The sequence below is a fragment of the Microcaecilia unicolor genome, chromosome 1, assembly GCF_901765095.1.
Source record: "Microcaecilia unicolor chromosome 1, aMicUni1.1, whole genome shotgun sequence".
Taxonomy (NCBI): Eukaryota; Metazoa; Chordata; class Amphibia; order Gymnophiona; family Siphonopidae; genus Microcaecilia; species Microcaecilia unicolor.
This window is the reverse complement of record NC_044031.1, coordinates 176,143,965-176,159,304: the sequence shown is the minus strand read 5'-3', so window position 1 is coordinate 176,159,304 and position 15,340 is coordinate 176,143,965. Positions and strand designations below refer to the sequence as shown.

Below are 15,340 nucleotides of genomic sequence, written 5' to 3'. Positions count from 1 at the left end.
AATCACATCTCACAAGTTGACATTTTGTAATAACAGCACCTCCCCTTTCATTCCCAACTTTTGGATAACCATGCCAAGTGGTCCAATTTAAGATGGATGTCTGTAGATACTTGTGTGGATGATAGTTTATCTTCTCTTTTCAAGATTATGCATATTGCCACTTCCTTTCCCTAAGTCCCCCTGCATTGCAGCCATCTTAATGATTGTTTTTCACATACAGGCCTACTCCTCCACCTTTTTGTCCATTTCTATCCTTTCTAAAGTGATTATAGCCCAGCATGACAGTGTTCCATACATGGGATTCATTGAACCATGTCTCTGTAGTAACCATATATCTAAGCCTGCCTTTAACAGTAGGTCCTGCAGATCTGGAACATTGTTGCTTAGATTCTGAGTGTTTACCCTTACTGCTTTCCTGCTATTTTATTGGCTTGTTCATCTTCTGTATAGCTTTTTGCCCTGTCTACTCATTAATGTTATTACTGATAAGTGAGTTGCTAAGATGGTTGATATTATTATTTTCTCCACTGCTGTCATGCTCTTTCTGAATGTACTACCCCCTCCTCTCATTTAAATGATTAGCAATATATTTTCTGAATTTCTCATTTAGGATCTTCATTCCTGTCACATAAAGATATAGCCCATTATTAAATCATAACCTTTGTTTTTCCATATATTAGCCCAGCCTCCAATGTATATAACATTTTCTTGATTACACCAGGTTTTGGGCCATTCACTGAAGTTCTATGTATAACGTAACCTTTTTTTCTCCCTTTCATTAGGCAAGTATTATTTCCCCAAAAATCTACAGCCCTTACCAGGACGTTAGTGCCTCCCCCAAACTCAGGAACATTCACAATGCTACAATATTGTCTCCAGGTAGACCATAACATTAGTTTTGTAATCTTTCTTCTGTCATTGCACTCAGTATTTCTGCTAGTAGGGAATCCTGGAAGACATTTCACATTGTTAGAACCCTTGGATTGTGTTCCCAAGTTAATAACTCTGATAATGGAGTCCCCTAGCAATAAGAATTTTGTTTTGTTGGTGATTTGAGGATGTCTTTTGCATTAACTCTTTTCATCTATGGCTCCACCTCAATTTTCATTCCATAATGTTCAGTTTCATTATGTAGTTTCCCACTGTTCCAGAACCTGTGGAATAACTGTGTCCATCAACCAGCAAGTAGAGATAGAGAACTGAAAACTGAGCTGAGGACTTCTCTCTTGGCATCCAGTCCTGCTCCTCAACCAGCAGGTGGAGATAGAGAACTGAAAACTGAGCTGAAACTTATCTCTTGGCATCCAATCCTGCTCCTCAGTATTTTCTATCTCCAGCAGGTAGATGGGCACACATTTCAGCCTCTGGTTCTGAGTGATTTGCTCCTAGTCCAGTTGTTCAGCTGGTCCCCTGTTCAGCTTTGCGGGTGTCTTGAGACTGCAGAGTGATATCTGGAGGTCTTCAGATCCCTGTCTTTGATGCCCAGCGAATTTACTTCTTCCCTCCCTTCACCTCTCCCCTGTTTCCAGTGGAATTCTCCTTTTCCAGCACAACAACCTAAAAAAAAAAAAAAAAAAAAGAAGGAAAGAGATTTGCTGGAGAGCATGGGACACAGTATCAGTCTTGAACCTTTCTCATCTGTGGTAAAACTTGTGGAGATTGTGAGCGGGGGGGGGGGGGGGGGGGCGGCCAGCAGTGGTAAGTCCGACTAAAGTTTTCACTCAGAACAGCTTGGAAGGCTGCAAGTTCTACTTGGTGCAGTGGAGGGATCCTGACTCACCACTTGGGACTGCATCTGGCTATGTGCTATTCTGTAAGGTATGGTGCCTAAATCCCATAGTGCATAACTCAAAAGAGGGCATGACCATGGGAGGGGAACGGATATTTATTACATTTGTACCCCGCGCTTTCCCACACATGGCAGGCTCAATGCGGCTTACATAGTAACAATAAGAAGAATTACAAGTCGTAAGAAGAATATGTTAGGGCTATTCTGAAAGGTTATGTGGGTTATTACAGAATACTGCCTCGGTGCACCCAACTTGTGCGCCAGCATTTACACTAGGTTTCTGCAGTCATGTCGGCACCAAAATAAATTGTTGATAGGCATGATTCTATAGAATAATGCTTAGCACTGAATTTTCCCAGTGCCGAATGGTGAGTGCCATTTATAGAATTTCCCCCCCCCCCCCCCCCCCCCCATATGCATAACTTTTCTGGGAAGACATTTCAACATTTAGCTTTTTGATAGATAAACATCCTATTAAAATGTGGTTGCTCAAGGTTGAATTGTTTGTGAGCTGTTCTGTACAAAGCAGGAATGGAATTTCTCTTGGTTTTTAGCTAATCCTTATGTGTTCTACAAAAACATTATTTCTGTTCCTAGCTTTTATATAGATCTACCGAAGATAAAAATGTTATTGACTTGAGAAAATCAACTTCTTATTTCTGCAATAAGCAGCATAAAATCTGTTTTACTCTTTTGGGATCTCGCCTGGTACTTGAGACTTGGATTGGCCAATGTTAGAAACGGGATACTGGACTTGATGGACCTTCAGTCTGTCTCAGTATGCTAATGCTTATTTTTTATGTTCTTAACTTAATATCATTCAATATAATGTAACTATGGGGGTCTTTTACTAAAGATTAGCTCAAGTTGTCTCCAACAGGGCCCATAGGAATAAAATGGGCCCTGCTGCAGATAACGCAAGCTAATCTTTAGTAAAAGACCCTTTATGTGTTTGTTCCATACCCACAGCAACTTAATACAGAACAGATCTTGACTTACATAGACAACAGCAAAGTTACAATCACTGAACTACCACCCAGAATACTCTTCTGACCCTTCCCTATATCCAATTATTACAAATGAGTATCCAGAACCACTATGAATATCTGCATGTCATAACTGACCACAAGATATTGTTTGTTTAGCATATGGCTGCGCACTATATGGGAATGTGTGTTCCAAAATGCTCCCATACATGGGTGTTGTGTGGAGGGGCGAGGGTGGCATTACTCCCCCAAATGAGCTGCCTGTCTGGCATCCCAACCTCCCTCTCCCTTAAGGATCCAGTACCTCTCTCTCTCTTCCTGCAGCACTGCCTTCCTTCAATTTTCTGGGCTGCCAACAGTGTCAGTGAGGTAAGGACACTGCATTTGATGGCCCCGGAGGTTTTCCCTCTCCTACAGCTTCCTGTCTCTGCATAGGCAGGACACATTGTAGCAGAGGAAAAGCTTCTGAGGTCACCAAAGGCAGTGTGCTTATCTTGCTGACGCTGCCGGCAGCCTAGAAGTTTAAAGGAAGGTAGTGGGAAGGGAGAGAGTGCTACCAGATCCTGCAGTAGGAAGGGTGGAGGAAGCAAGAAATGCCACACCCGCAAATTTGGGGGTTGGGGGGTGGGAGAAAGAGCTGCCCTATGATGCAGGTGACCTCCCACAGCTGCAGATCCCCTTGGTTTTTCCTCTTGATAGTCGGCTGAATTCCCCTTACCGCCAAGTTATCATCCCAGAGCTGCAATGAGCAGCTCACCAGTAGCATAGGCCCGTTTAGATTTGGAAACATCTTTGTTGCCAAGTAAGCAGATTTCCCTGCCTACTCCCTTTTACGCAGGAGGCTTGCTGCAACATGGGTGATTTATTTCTTGGGTTCAAAGTCTGGATATTCCCTAATGTTTGTAGGTCAACACAAGACTGCAGAAGATGTTTTCTTCATATGCACAAGAGGTCTTGTACCTTAGTGGACAATTCCAATTGTGTTTCCCTTGAAGTATATATTATTGCTATGGGTGCAACTAAATATGTATTCTTTGAACCTGATCAATTTAAATTTCAGTTAAGTGCTAAAACGTTAGAGCTCCAGTGAATTCCATGAAATGTGGGCACAATGAAATGATTCTAGTGTGTTTAACAGCAGGTATTATCCCTTTTGTACTTTTTAAAATTTCTTTATATAGTACCATGCTTCAGGTTTTGATCTTAGTACTGTTTCTTATTGTGGTCTGGGTAGTACTCTTTTCTTTAGTCTTATAAATATATTGTGTTTTTGTACACTACATTTCTTGTCAAATGATACTTGTAAGATTTATATGAAGAGTTTTATAAATAAAAAATAAATTTTAAAAAGACAGACGGATAGATCTTATCCCGTTTATATTTAATTTTCTTTCCTATATTGTATTGGGTTAGAAAGAATAAAATGTCCTTGTCTTCCCTAGCTCGCATCCCACTCCTTTTTAATAAAAAAAAAACAAACAACAAAAAGAACCAAACCCCCCAAAAAAACAAAGTGAAAGAAAAAACAAACCCTGGCTCTCCCTTCATTCCCATCCACCTGACTTCAATGCTAGGCAATCTGCCTAAGTGCAGAGCTAAAAGGATATCTGAAAGTTAGGGACAAGTACACAATGGCAGAAGCTATTATAAAGAATTAAATTACAGAACACATAGACAAACATAGTTTAATGGGATAGAGTTAGCATGGATTCAGCCAAGGGAAAGTCTTGACTAACCAGTTTCTTCATTTCTTTGAAGGTGTGGATATAAAGGTGAGCTGGTTGATGTAATGTCTTGATTTTCAGAAAGCTTTTGACAAAGTCTCTTATGAGAGACTCCTAAGAGAATTGAAAAACCATGGGATAGGAGGCAATGTTCTGTTGTGGATTAGGAATTAGTTGATGGATAGAAAGCAGAGGGTAGGATTAAATTGCTATTTTGAACAGTGGAGTGCTGCAGGGATCTGTACTGGGATGGTTGCTATTTAACATATTTATAAATGATCTGGAAATCAGAACAAGTGAGGTGATAAAATCTGCGGATGGTAGAAAAGTATACCATGTAATTGATCAGTTAATGTCGAGTCTATGATGTTGCATGCCATGATTTCAATCGCAGGGGATATATGTTCAGCTATGGTTTCTACTGTAAAGAAGGATTTGTATATTAAGGCGACCCTGCCTCCTTTCTTTTTAGTTCTGTTGATGTGTGTTGTTTTAGAACCCGACGGGTATAAGTCAAGCAGTACTGGGTCGTCTTGCATTTACATTTGTGTTTCTGTTATGAATAGTACACCTAATTGCTCAGTTTCAATCCAGTGTCTAATTATGGGTGACTTGTTAATCTCGCATTTCTGTAACCTGTAAGAATGGGTACATATATTGATGTAGATGTAAACAACCTTTAAATGTCTGTGCATTCTATCTTTTTTGATAACATGGCCATTGCAATTGTTATTTGTGCTTATCTTTTTGATATTGGTTAGGGTGTTGATCTCTGGTTTGTTTTTGTTTTTATAGTTTGGTCTTTCCAGTTGATGAAGGGGCTGTCATCTTGCTGTAATAAGTATGAGGATTTTGTTCCATTCGTTGATTAAGATGGCTTGTAACCCCATGATCCATATTATTATCATGCAATAGAAAAAACATGATCTAATATTGGCCATAATGAGATATGTTGTGGGACTTGTGGTAGAGTGGTGGTAATTATAGGTTAATTGTCAGAGCCACCAGTAGTCTACCCAAGTTTCTTAGTAAACTTGACTTATTCCACAATTTTTCCCTGATGCACAATGGTGCAAACTGTGTATTTTAAATACTGAGACTGAACAGGCAACAAAAACTTGTGACATTGTGGCAGGAATCAGATCTATCATATCTAGGGGCTTTAGAGTCAATTGGAGCTGGGACACAGGGACCATGAAAAAGAGTGTTGCCTCCCTGTTTTTTAGGTAGGGTTTCTCTTTCAGGCTGCCGTTCTTCCATAGGCAGTCATGCAGCTATGAGGAGAGAGTTTAGAGTGGGCTTCAGGCCACAGTGTAGCTCTCATGTTCATGGATTTAACAATTTCCTTAGTTGGCTGTTTGAAGGAAGGTAACAAATGCACAGTTCTCTTTTTACAGTTGCTTGTTTGGAATTATTGCAGGCAATGGAGAGGGGAGGGAGGAGGTGAGCTGAGTAGAACAGGTATTTGTGAGACAATAGAGAGTGATTGACTTTAAGCACTTCTTGGAATGCAACTATGAGAAAAGCTCCCACAGCACTTGTTTAAAATTTCCACAGAACTTAAATTTGATGATAGATAGATAGATAGATAGATAGATAGATAGATAGATAGATAGATAGATAGATAGATAGATAGATAGATAGATTTACATGTCTTTATTCATCTCAGAGTGTTGTTTCACTTTATAGTTTAGCTCGTTTTGTAAATGCACTTAAACAGTCTTATTTGAGTCAAAAACATTGCTTTTCTTGAGGCTGTTTTATCTTCTCCCCCAGATTACTAGGATGTTTGAAGATCTTTGATCAGAGCAGATTTTTGTATTAAAGTAGGTGAGATTTCAAAACTTTTTATCTATTCAGTATAACAAAAAGCCGAAGCAATTAACTGGAGAGTGTTAATTTCACAGACAGTGCTTGATGAGGGTCTGAGTCTCTTTGAAGTAGGAAAGTTGGGATTCTGTTATGTAGTCATCAGTGGAACTGCTTATTCTATTTATATTTTGTACTTTTGTATCGTAAAACAAGGGTAAATAGTTAAAAGTCTATTATCTGATATGTAGCCGGCATTTCTGTTCACTGGAGACATCAATTTAAAGACTGTATTTCATTTCTGTGAGATTATTTGGAAATTTAATTGAGGGGGAGCTTCAGCAAGATACCAGAAATTTAGAGAGATAATATACTGTAGGTTAAAGATATGAACTTTAACTCATGGAATTGCAGTTATAGTTCCATTTATGCAGTTCCTGAATTCTGTGTTGTCAGATGATCCAGTTGATGCAGAAACATATCATTGAGGCTTTTTCTTTTGTAGTTGTTATAGATCCAGCATCACAGGAAACAGAGAGGTTTCTTGCTTGAAAAGTGCAGGGAGACCAAAAGTTGCTTTTATCGGTCAAAACAATGAAATTAAACTAAGTGAAGGAAAGAAAACTCAAAACTTAAACTCAGGGCCGGTAACCCCGACATATACTGAGCAGAATTATGTAAGAATTTGAATAGTAAATAAACAAATAGTGTGTTATTTATCCTGAAATGTGGGAGCCCGATGTGAGCACAACCCAGGATGCAGGAACGGCTTATCATGATATTGCATACTCAATTTAACAATGTGTTCAATTAAACTGTAGTCTTATACATTTGAAACATAAATAATGACTTAGAAATTACCTCCTACCAATCTTCTTACCCTCCATACTCTTCCCCTACCTCTTCTTTCTCCGAGGACAAGCAGGCTGCTTGTTCTCACTGATGGGTGATGACCACGGCAGCCCCAGGATTGGAAGATCTTCCTAGCAACAGAAGTGCATGCATCAAGCATTCACGACCGTCTTCCCGCCCGCTACAGTGTGCTCCTCAGTCTCTCTTTTTCCGCGGTCAGAACAAATGTGTATCGCTCGTTCGCGGCCCCAGTGAGGCCCCCGTCGCATTCTTTGCTGCGGTTTAGCGCCTTTTCTGCTTGTTCTTCGTTTTCTCCTCTCGTGTGTTAAAAAATAAAAGAGTTGTTGTGTTCCGGTACTTCTCAAAGTTTTGTCCGGGTAAGTTTCCTTTCTTTTCCATGTGCGGCCTGTTCCGCCACCCGTCTGGGTCTTTTCCCTTTTTCTGTGGTGCCTTTTTTCGGCATCATCGTGTTTGACCTCGCCGGCGCGATTTTTCCGCCCATGTCCTCGAAGCCTGCCAGCGGCTTCAAGAAGTGCACGTGGTGCCACCAGACGATCTCGCTAACTGATAGACACGTATCGTGTCTTCAGTGTCTCAGGGCTGGTCATCGCCCGGACACCTGTACGTTGTGCCTGCAGCTTAAAAAGAGGACACATGTGGCGAGATTGGCTCAGTGGAACGTTCTGTTCGGAGCCTCGACCGGTCTTTCGACATCGTCAGAGCCAGCGGTACCGAGGTCATCACCGGTATCGATGTCGGCATCGGAGGGAGCATCGACGTCTGGAGTGCAGGTGATGGCTGTCCAGAGATCCCATGCTGGTAGCAGTGAGCCATCGAGTGGGTCTCCACCTTCCTCGAGGGTTCCTACTGTGCAGGCCCCCCGAGACCGACCATCCTCGGACCCGCCCCGACCATCCTCGGGCCCGACCCCGAGGAGACGTCTGGATTTGACGTCGTCCTCTTCGGTAAGCCGCATTGAGCCTGCGATGAGTAGGAAAGCGTGGAATGCAAATGTAATAAATAAATATTCATCTGTATGAGCTCCTCGTCTAAAATTTTTAAGTGGAGAAACAAATCACAACTGCAAAGATCTTTTATCACCTGAATTACTGTGTATGATGATCATTTATTAAGAAAATTCCCACTCTCCCTCATGTGATGAGGCACATATTACCTCACCCGCCCATTCTCATAACTTTTGATGTTCAACATCTGCTAAATGGGTTTCTTGGAGACAGGCAATGTCTGCCTGATGTCGACTAATATTCCTCACAATTTTTGATTGTCTAATGGGTGAGGAAATATCTGCTACATTCCAATAGTTAACATACAATTCCCCTCTACCCAGTATCCTACCACCACAGTTTCTTCAACAGTACAAAGATGGTAATTAAGTATGACCCAAGTACCCAGCCCTCACCCGTCAACACCAATATTTATGCATTATCACTCAAACCAATAAAACCTAGACTACTCATAAAAACATAGAACTACTACTACTACTACTATTTAGCATTTCTATAGCGCTACAAGGCATACGCAGCGCTGCACAAACATAGAAGAAAGACAGTCCCTGCTCAAAGAGCTTACAATCTAATAGACAAAAAATAAATAAAGTAAGCAAATCAAATCAATTAATCTGAACGGGAAGGAAGAGAGGAGGGTAGGTGGAGGCGAGTGGTTACGAGTCAAAAGCAATGTTAAAGAGGTGGGCTTTCAGTCTAGATTTAAAGGTGGCCAAGGATGGGGCAAGACGTAGGGGCTCAGGAAGTTTATTCCAGGCGTAGGGTGCAGCGAGACAAAAGGCGCGAAGTCTGGAGTTGGCAGTAGTGGAGAAGGGAACAGATAAGAAGGATTTATCCATGGAGCGGAGTGCACGGGAAGGGGTGTAGGGAAGGACGAGTGTGGAGAGATACTGGGGAGCAGCAGAGTGAATACATTATAGGTTAGTAGAAGAAGTTTGAACAGGATGCGGAAAACGGATAGGGAGCCAGTGAAGGGTCTTGAGGAGAGGGGTAGTATGAGTAAAGCGACCCTGGCGGAAGATGAGACGAGCAGCAGAGTTTTGAACCGACTGGAGAGGGGAGAGGTGACTAAGTGGGAGGCCAGCAAGAAGCAGATTGCAGTAGTCTAAACGAGAGGTGACAAGGGTGTGGATGAGGGTGTTGGTAGAGTGCTCGGAAAGAAAGGGGCGGATTTACGGATGTTGTAAAGAAAGAAACGACAGGTTTTGGCGGTCTGCTGGATATGAGCAGAGAAGGAGAGAGAAGAGTCAAAGATGACCCCAGGTTTCGAGCTGAGGAGACAGGAGAATGAGAGAGCCATCAACAGAAATAGAAAACGGGGGGAGCGGGGAGGTGGGTTTTGGGGGGAAAATGAGAAGCTCGGTTTTGGTCATATTTAATTTCAGGTGGCGTTGAGACATCCAGGCAGCAATGTCAGACAAGCACGCTGAAACTTTGGTTTGGATGCAAGGTGTAGAAAGGTAGATTTGGGAGTCATCAGCATAGAGATGGTAGGAAAAGCCATGGGATGAGATTAATGAACCAAGGGAAGAAGTGTAGATAGAAAAGAGGAGGGGACCAAGAACAGAACCCTGGGGTACGCCGACAGGCAGAGGGATAGAAGTAGAAGAGGATCCACCAGAGTGAACACTAAAGGTGCGGAGGGAGAGGTAGGAAGAGAACCAGGAAAGGACAGAGCCCTGGAATCCAAGTGAGGACAGGGTAAATAAATATGGAGTTAAAGAGGAGTTCTGAAGGACTCCACTTCTTGGACTCCAAGTGTGAGAACATTCACCATTTTTCCATACACAATTTTGATTAACCAAAAAATCTTTAAACCAATTAAAAACAAGACCAATAAACCCAATCTAACTTAGCATGTTCATTAGTAAAGAATGGTCAACTGAATCAAATGCAGCTGAAGTATTGAATTGAAGCAATACAACCTGCTTTCCAAAACTTAATTGTTTCTTAACCTCTGTTAAGAACTAAGAATTGCCATACTGGGTGAGACCAGTGGTCCATCTAGCCCAGTATCCTACTTACAACAGTGGGCAATCCAGGTCACAAGTACCTGGCAGAAACCCAGTTAGTAGCAACATTCCATGCTAGTTCTTTTTCATTAGTTGTAGTGTCCGAGAAGCAATATCTATCGATCAATCCCATACAATGGCTTAATCCATATAAATATATATATCAACATCCATAAAGACTATTATAGCATCATCTTCAAACTAGCTTAATAGTCACTCAACCCAAACTCCAATAGTGATTACCTCAGGGAGTCATTTCCAAAGTGAATGATATCTGCTGTAGCAATATTAGAGCCTGCTCAGATGTTTTGCATTCCAGCCATTTACCTCTCTGGAAACTTACAGCATAGCTGAGTATCGTAGAATAAAATAATCCTGCTTGGTAAAGAGTTCACTACACACCAGTGAAAACGTAGATTGTAAACTCTTTGAGCAGGGAGTGTCTTTTGTGTATGGTGTACAGCGCTGCGTATGCCTTGTAGTGCTATAGAAGTGATAAGTAGTAGTAGTAGCTGTAAGATTGGTAGTGTAATCCTGAAACAACTACACCTCTTTACCATTGTAATGTCAAGATTGTTGTGACTTATAGTACTGCCAAATTTCAGTCTTATGAGCAGAAACGTGGGCAATGATAACACAAGAGCAGTTGGAATCATCACATTTGGTTCCCACCCAGTGTGCTCGCTGAATTCTTACTGGGCCCAAGGAAGTGTTCATCAGAACCACCTGATAAAGCCATGTCTCCAGTAAGCCAGTCAAATGTATTATTGCCTACCACCACAGGAATCCCAACCAGATGTATATTAACCCAGATGTCAGAAAAAATGTTTCCTTCCTGAAGCAGCTGAGTGAACAGCGAAACAAGACGTTCTTGTTGAATGAGGAAGAAAAGAGCCTAGGAGCTGCAGTTTAGGACAGCAGGAATTAGAGTCTGCAGAAAGCCCCAAGAAAACAAAAGAGAATGGTTTACTGATCATTAAGTTAAGTACAGGCATTTCTTTACATGAAAAGGATTTCATAAGAATGGTGTATTGGTAATCTGAATGAATAGGATGAGGTGATGTAACCACAGGGAAGTTTTGATGGGCTTGGCAGAGGGACAGCTGTGATATACTGAGGAATTGTATTTATTTTATTTATTTATTGCATTTGTATCCCACATTTTTCCCACCTATTTGCAGGCTCAAAGTGGCTTACATAATTTTGTTAAACACAGTTGTTCCTGGATGTCAGGTACAATTATTGTTGTGCAGAGATTAATTAAGGGAAGAAGTAGAGAGAAGAAGGAAAGAATTTATTAGGTATATTAGAGGTTGGGTTTTCAGAGGTGGATTAGTAAGGTTCTAGGTTTTCATTGTAGGCTTTGTTGAAGAAATATGTCTTGAATGAAGTTCTATATGTAGGGACCAGCATAGGCGGTCGGTGGCCCAACTGTTTGGGGAGGCTAAAGGGGGCGGGGTTAGGGGTGGGGCCAGGGGTGGAGCTTAAATCCATAATTGTTTGATAACACACAGAAAAAATAAATAAATAAAAAGTCACAATACTTTTTATTAAATTTAGATATTAGATATGTATCATATGTCAAAGAATAAAGTGGTTGCTCAAAGCATATACTAACCACAATCGTAACTACAAAACACTATGCACAGCTTTGTGCAAAAACACACTCAGAACCTTACTGTACCATACATATTACACAAGGCAGAACCTAATACACCAATATACCACCCATGCGGAAAATGCAGACCGTCAACAATATGAAACAAGGATCATAATATCACAATTCTCATGTAGAGCCACAAAACATTCTAATTCATGTTTAATGTGGGATAAAATGCCATACATAAGTAAATAAATATAAACATTTAATGTTGAGCACCTGATTCTCAAAGTGGACATATTCCAAACACTATAATGAAAATAAAATTATCTTTTCTACCTTTGTTGTCTGGTGACTGTTTTTCTGATCATGCTGGCCCAGTATCCGATTCTGCTGCTATCTGTCCTCTTAACTCCATTTCCAGGGCTTCCTTTCCATTATTTCTTTCCTTTCCTCCTTTCTTCTTCATTTCTGGTCCTCAGCTTCTGCCTATTTTCTTCCTCCATGTGCAGTTTTTTCTCTCTTCCTTTTCCCTCGTCTCATCTCCTTCCTCACTCTTCCCACCCCTCCATCCTCCCATGTCCAGCAACCCTCCTCTCCCCTCCATCCACCCATGTCCAGCAACTCTCCTCTCCCCTGCACTCCCCTCCATCCTCCAATGTCCAGCAACCCTCTTCTCCCCCTGCCCTCCCCTCCATCCACCATGTCCAGCAAACCTCCTCTCCCCTCCATCCACCCATGTCCATCAACCCTCCTCTCCCCTCCCCTCCATTCACCCATGTCCAGCACCAGCAACCCTCCTCTCCCTTCCATCCACTCATGTCAAGCAACCCTCCTCTCCCCTGCCCTCCCCCCCATCCTCCCATGTCCCAGCAACCTTCCTCTCCCCCTGCCCTCCCCTCCATTCAGCAGCCCATCTCCCTTCTTCCAGCCATTTCCTGCCTTCTTCCAGCTCCCTCCCCACCGATCCCCCGACCCCCGCTCCCCCCGTCGCCGTCGTCAATCATCTGACGTCTGCCCAAAAGCCCTCGTTCCCATCCTGCCCTTGCATTACTTTAAAATAGTGTAATTTTCCTTGAGCGGGTGGCACCGGCATTGCAAGCAGCAGCAGGCTCCAGTGTTCCCTCGCATGGCTCCGCCCTATTCTGACGAGGGAACGCTGGAGCCTGCTGCTGCTTTCAATGCCGGCGGGGGTCGGGGGATCTGGGGCTGGAAGAAGGCAGGAAATGGCTGCTGAGGGCAGACGGGGAAGTCTGCAGCTCGCGGGGTGGGGGCAGCGGTTGGGCTGGGGAGGCTTAGCCTCCCCAAGCCTCTTATACCGGGCGCCTATGTCCTTCATAAAGTTTTTTGAATAGGTAAAGTTTCAAAATTATTTCTGTGGGCAAGAGGAAGAGTTTTGCATTTGCATGCATCTTATGAAAATTCAAATTTGTGTGTAATGTTTCACAGAAAATTCTGCGCACACATCAGATATAAATGAATGTGCATGGTGATTTTAGATCATTTTCAAAGCAAAACGACCTAACACAATTTTGCTTTGGATATTAGGCAAAGTCCTCCTATTCAAAAATGTTTGCATACTTCTAATGTGGGCAGTTATAAATTATAAAAGTATCCCCATTATCTCAAGGCCAACTGTATTGTAGATTTTCAGCCATCTTCTGTTATAGACATGTATGCTGGGCCATGGAACTGTTGCTCATGAAAATAAATAAATACATGTATGTTTTATGTGTTTATTTGGCCCTTTCAAGGAACTGTTACTACTACTACTACTTGACATTTCTATAGCGCTACTAGGGTTACGCAGCGCTGTACAATTTAATAAAGAGGGCAGCCCTGCTCAAAGGAGCTTACAATCTAAAGTCAGTTCTGCATTTGTATATTTTAATTAGTAAGAGGAGACCAATATTAAGAAAATAAACACTTTATAATTGTTTAGTTAACTGACAAAACCTTAATATTTTGAATGGTTGTAGTACATTAATTCTCAATGTAAAACAAGTGATTGAAGGTTTGGAAGTATCTTTGAAATGGCCACCGTTACTTCCTGCATCTAACTAAGGTCCTTTTTTATCAAGCCGTGCTAGCAGTACCCGGTGCAGCAAAGCCGGCAAAGCCCATTAAATGGGCTCTGTTGGCATTGCCATGTGGGAACCGCTAGTGCAGCTTGAGAAGCAGCCCTAAATTGGAGTGTTTGGTTTTTATCTTTCAACGTTTACACTTATATCTATAAAGGACAAATGCAGTGATCATATCAGAGGAGGTAATTTTGAAATAAAGTGTTCAAGGTATATAAGAAAAAACAATTATATTAGCTTAAAAAAATAAAAATAGGAAGAGAGGAAAAATGGTCAGTCAGCAGAAAAGTTGATTCTTGGAAGAGAACAGGTGGTAGTGTTGGTTTAATATACCCTGATAAAGTTCCATGAACATCATTCTCTTGCAGAGAGTAAATCTACAATACTTGAGGCTTCTAAAGATTTGTTCTGTGGTACACATATACAGAACCCCTAATAATGATGAACTGAAGTTACAGATAAGCAAGTTAGATAGCCTAGCATTATCGAGGAGTACCAAAATGTTCTAATTACATCCCTACTGGAATTAAAAAATGTCTTAGGTAGTCTTTTTCTGTTAAACTATGATAATTATAATAGTGTTTTTCTCTTTCAGGTTTCCCGAAATGCAGTATTCCAGCAAGAGAATGTGAGAAAAATTCTTACAGATGTTCTTTTCTGTTATGCTAGAGAAAATGAGCAATTGCTTTATAAACAGGTAACAAAAATATCATACAGGTGGCATTGATTGATTTAAACCATTTCTATACAGCTTGTGAAATGATTGAGCATTAATATAGGTGCATTGTATTCAAGTATTATCAAAATGCTAGAGCAATCAAAGGACTGCTTGTCATCTGCTTGAGAAGAGTTCTGAAATATGTATGCTTTTTTTCTCATTATAACACATTCCTTTGAATTGTCCGATTAGAAGTTTTCTAAATCTTCCTGTAACTTTTTCTTTAAAAATAAAATGATGATTTTTATTTTGTTACCAACCTAAAAATAAACTAATATTTCTTTAGAAATAGCAGATCATTTAATTAGTGGATTGAAGTGAAAGAGTAGGATAGGGGTAAGAGCAGCGGTTCTAAGAACCAGGGAAGTCAGGGTTTACATTTTGCTGATGTTGCTTGTGACCCTGCGCAGGTCACTTTACTCTCTGTTGCCTCGGGTACAAACTTAGGATGACTTACCAGCCTTTTTAAATACTTTAATGTGTGCTCCATTTTTTAATGGGGCCTGTATAAAAAATAAGTGCATTAACTTTCAGTAATGCATGTTAATGCATTAGTAAATCTAGCCCTTTGATGATAAGCTATCTGGGACAAAACATACTGTATGTAAATGTAACTCACCTTGAGCTACCAATGAAAAAGGCATGAGCTAATATAAATTAATTATATGCAGATAGTGTATGATGTATTTCAAGTTGTTGCTCTGCTTCCAAGCAAGCCAATTGATTGCCTTCAAAAATGACACA

The 15,340-nt window shown here is 41.2% G+C and overlaps 1 protein-coding gene across 1 annotated transcript in view; it reads left to right on the top strand.

The window, feature by feature from the left end:
- TBC1D5 (TBC1 domain family member 5) overlaps positions 1 to 15,340 on the top strand; it is a 1,081,936-nt gene that overhangs the window by 632,965 nt on the left and 433,631 nt on the right. The window contains 2 exon segments of the mRNA XM_030202651.1: positions 14,474 to 14,487; positions 14,490 to 14,575. Of these exon segments, the coding sequence (XP_030058511.1) occupies positions 14,474 to 14,487; positions 14,490 to 14,575 (100 nt within the window).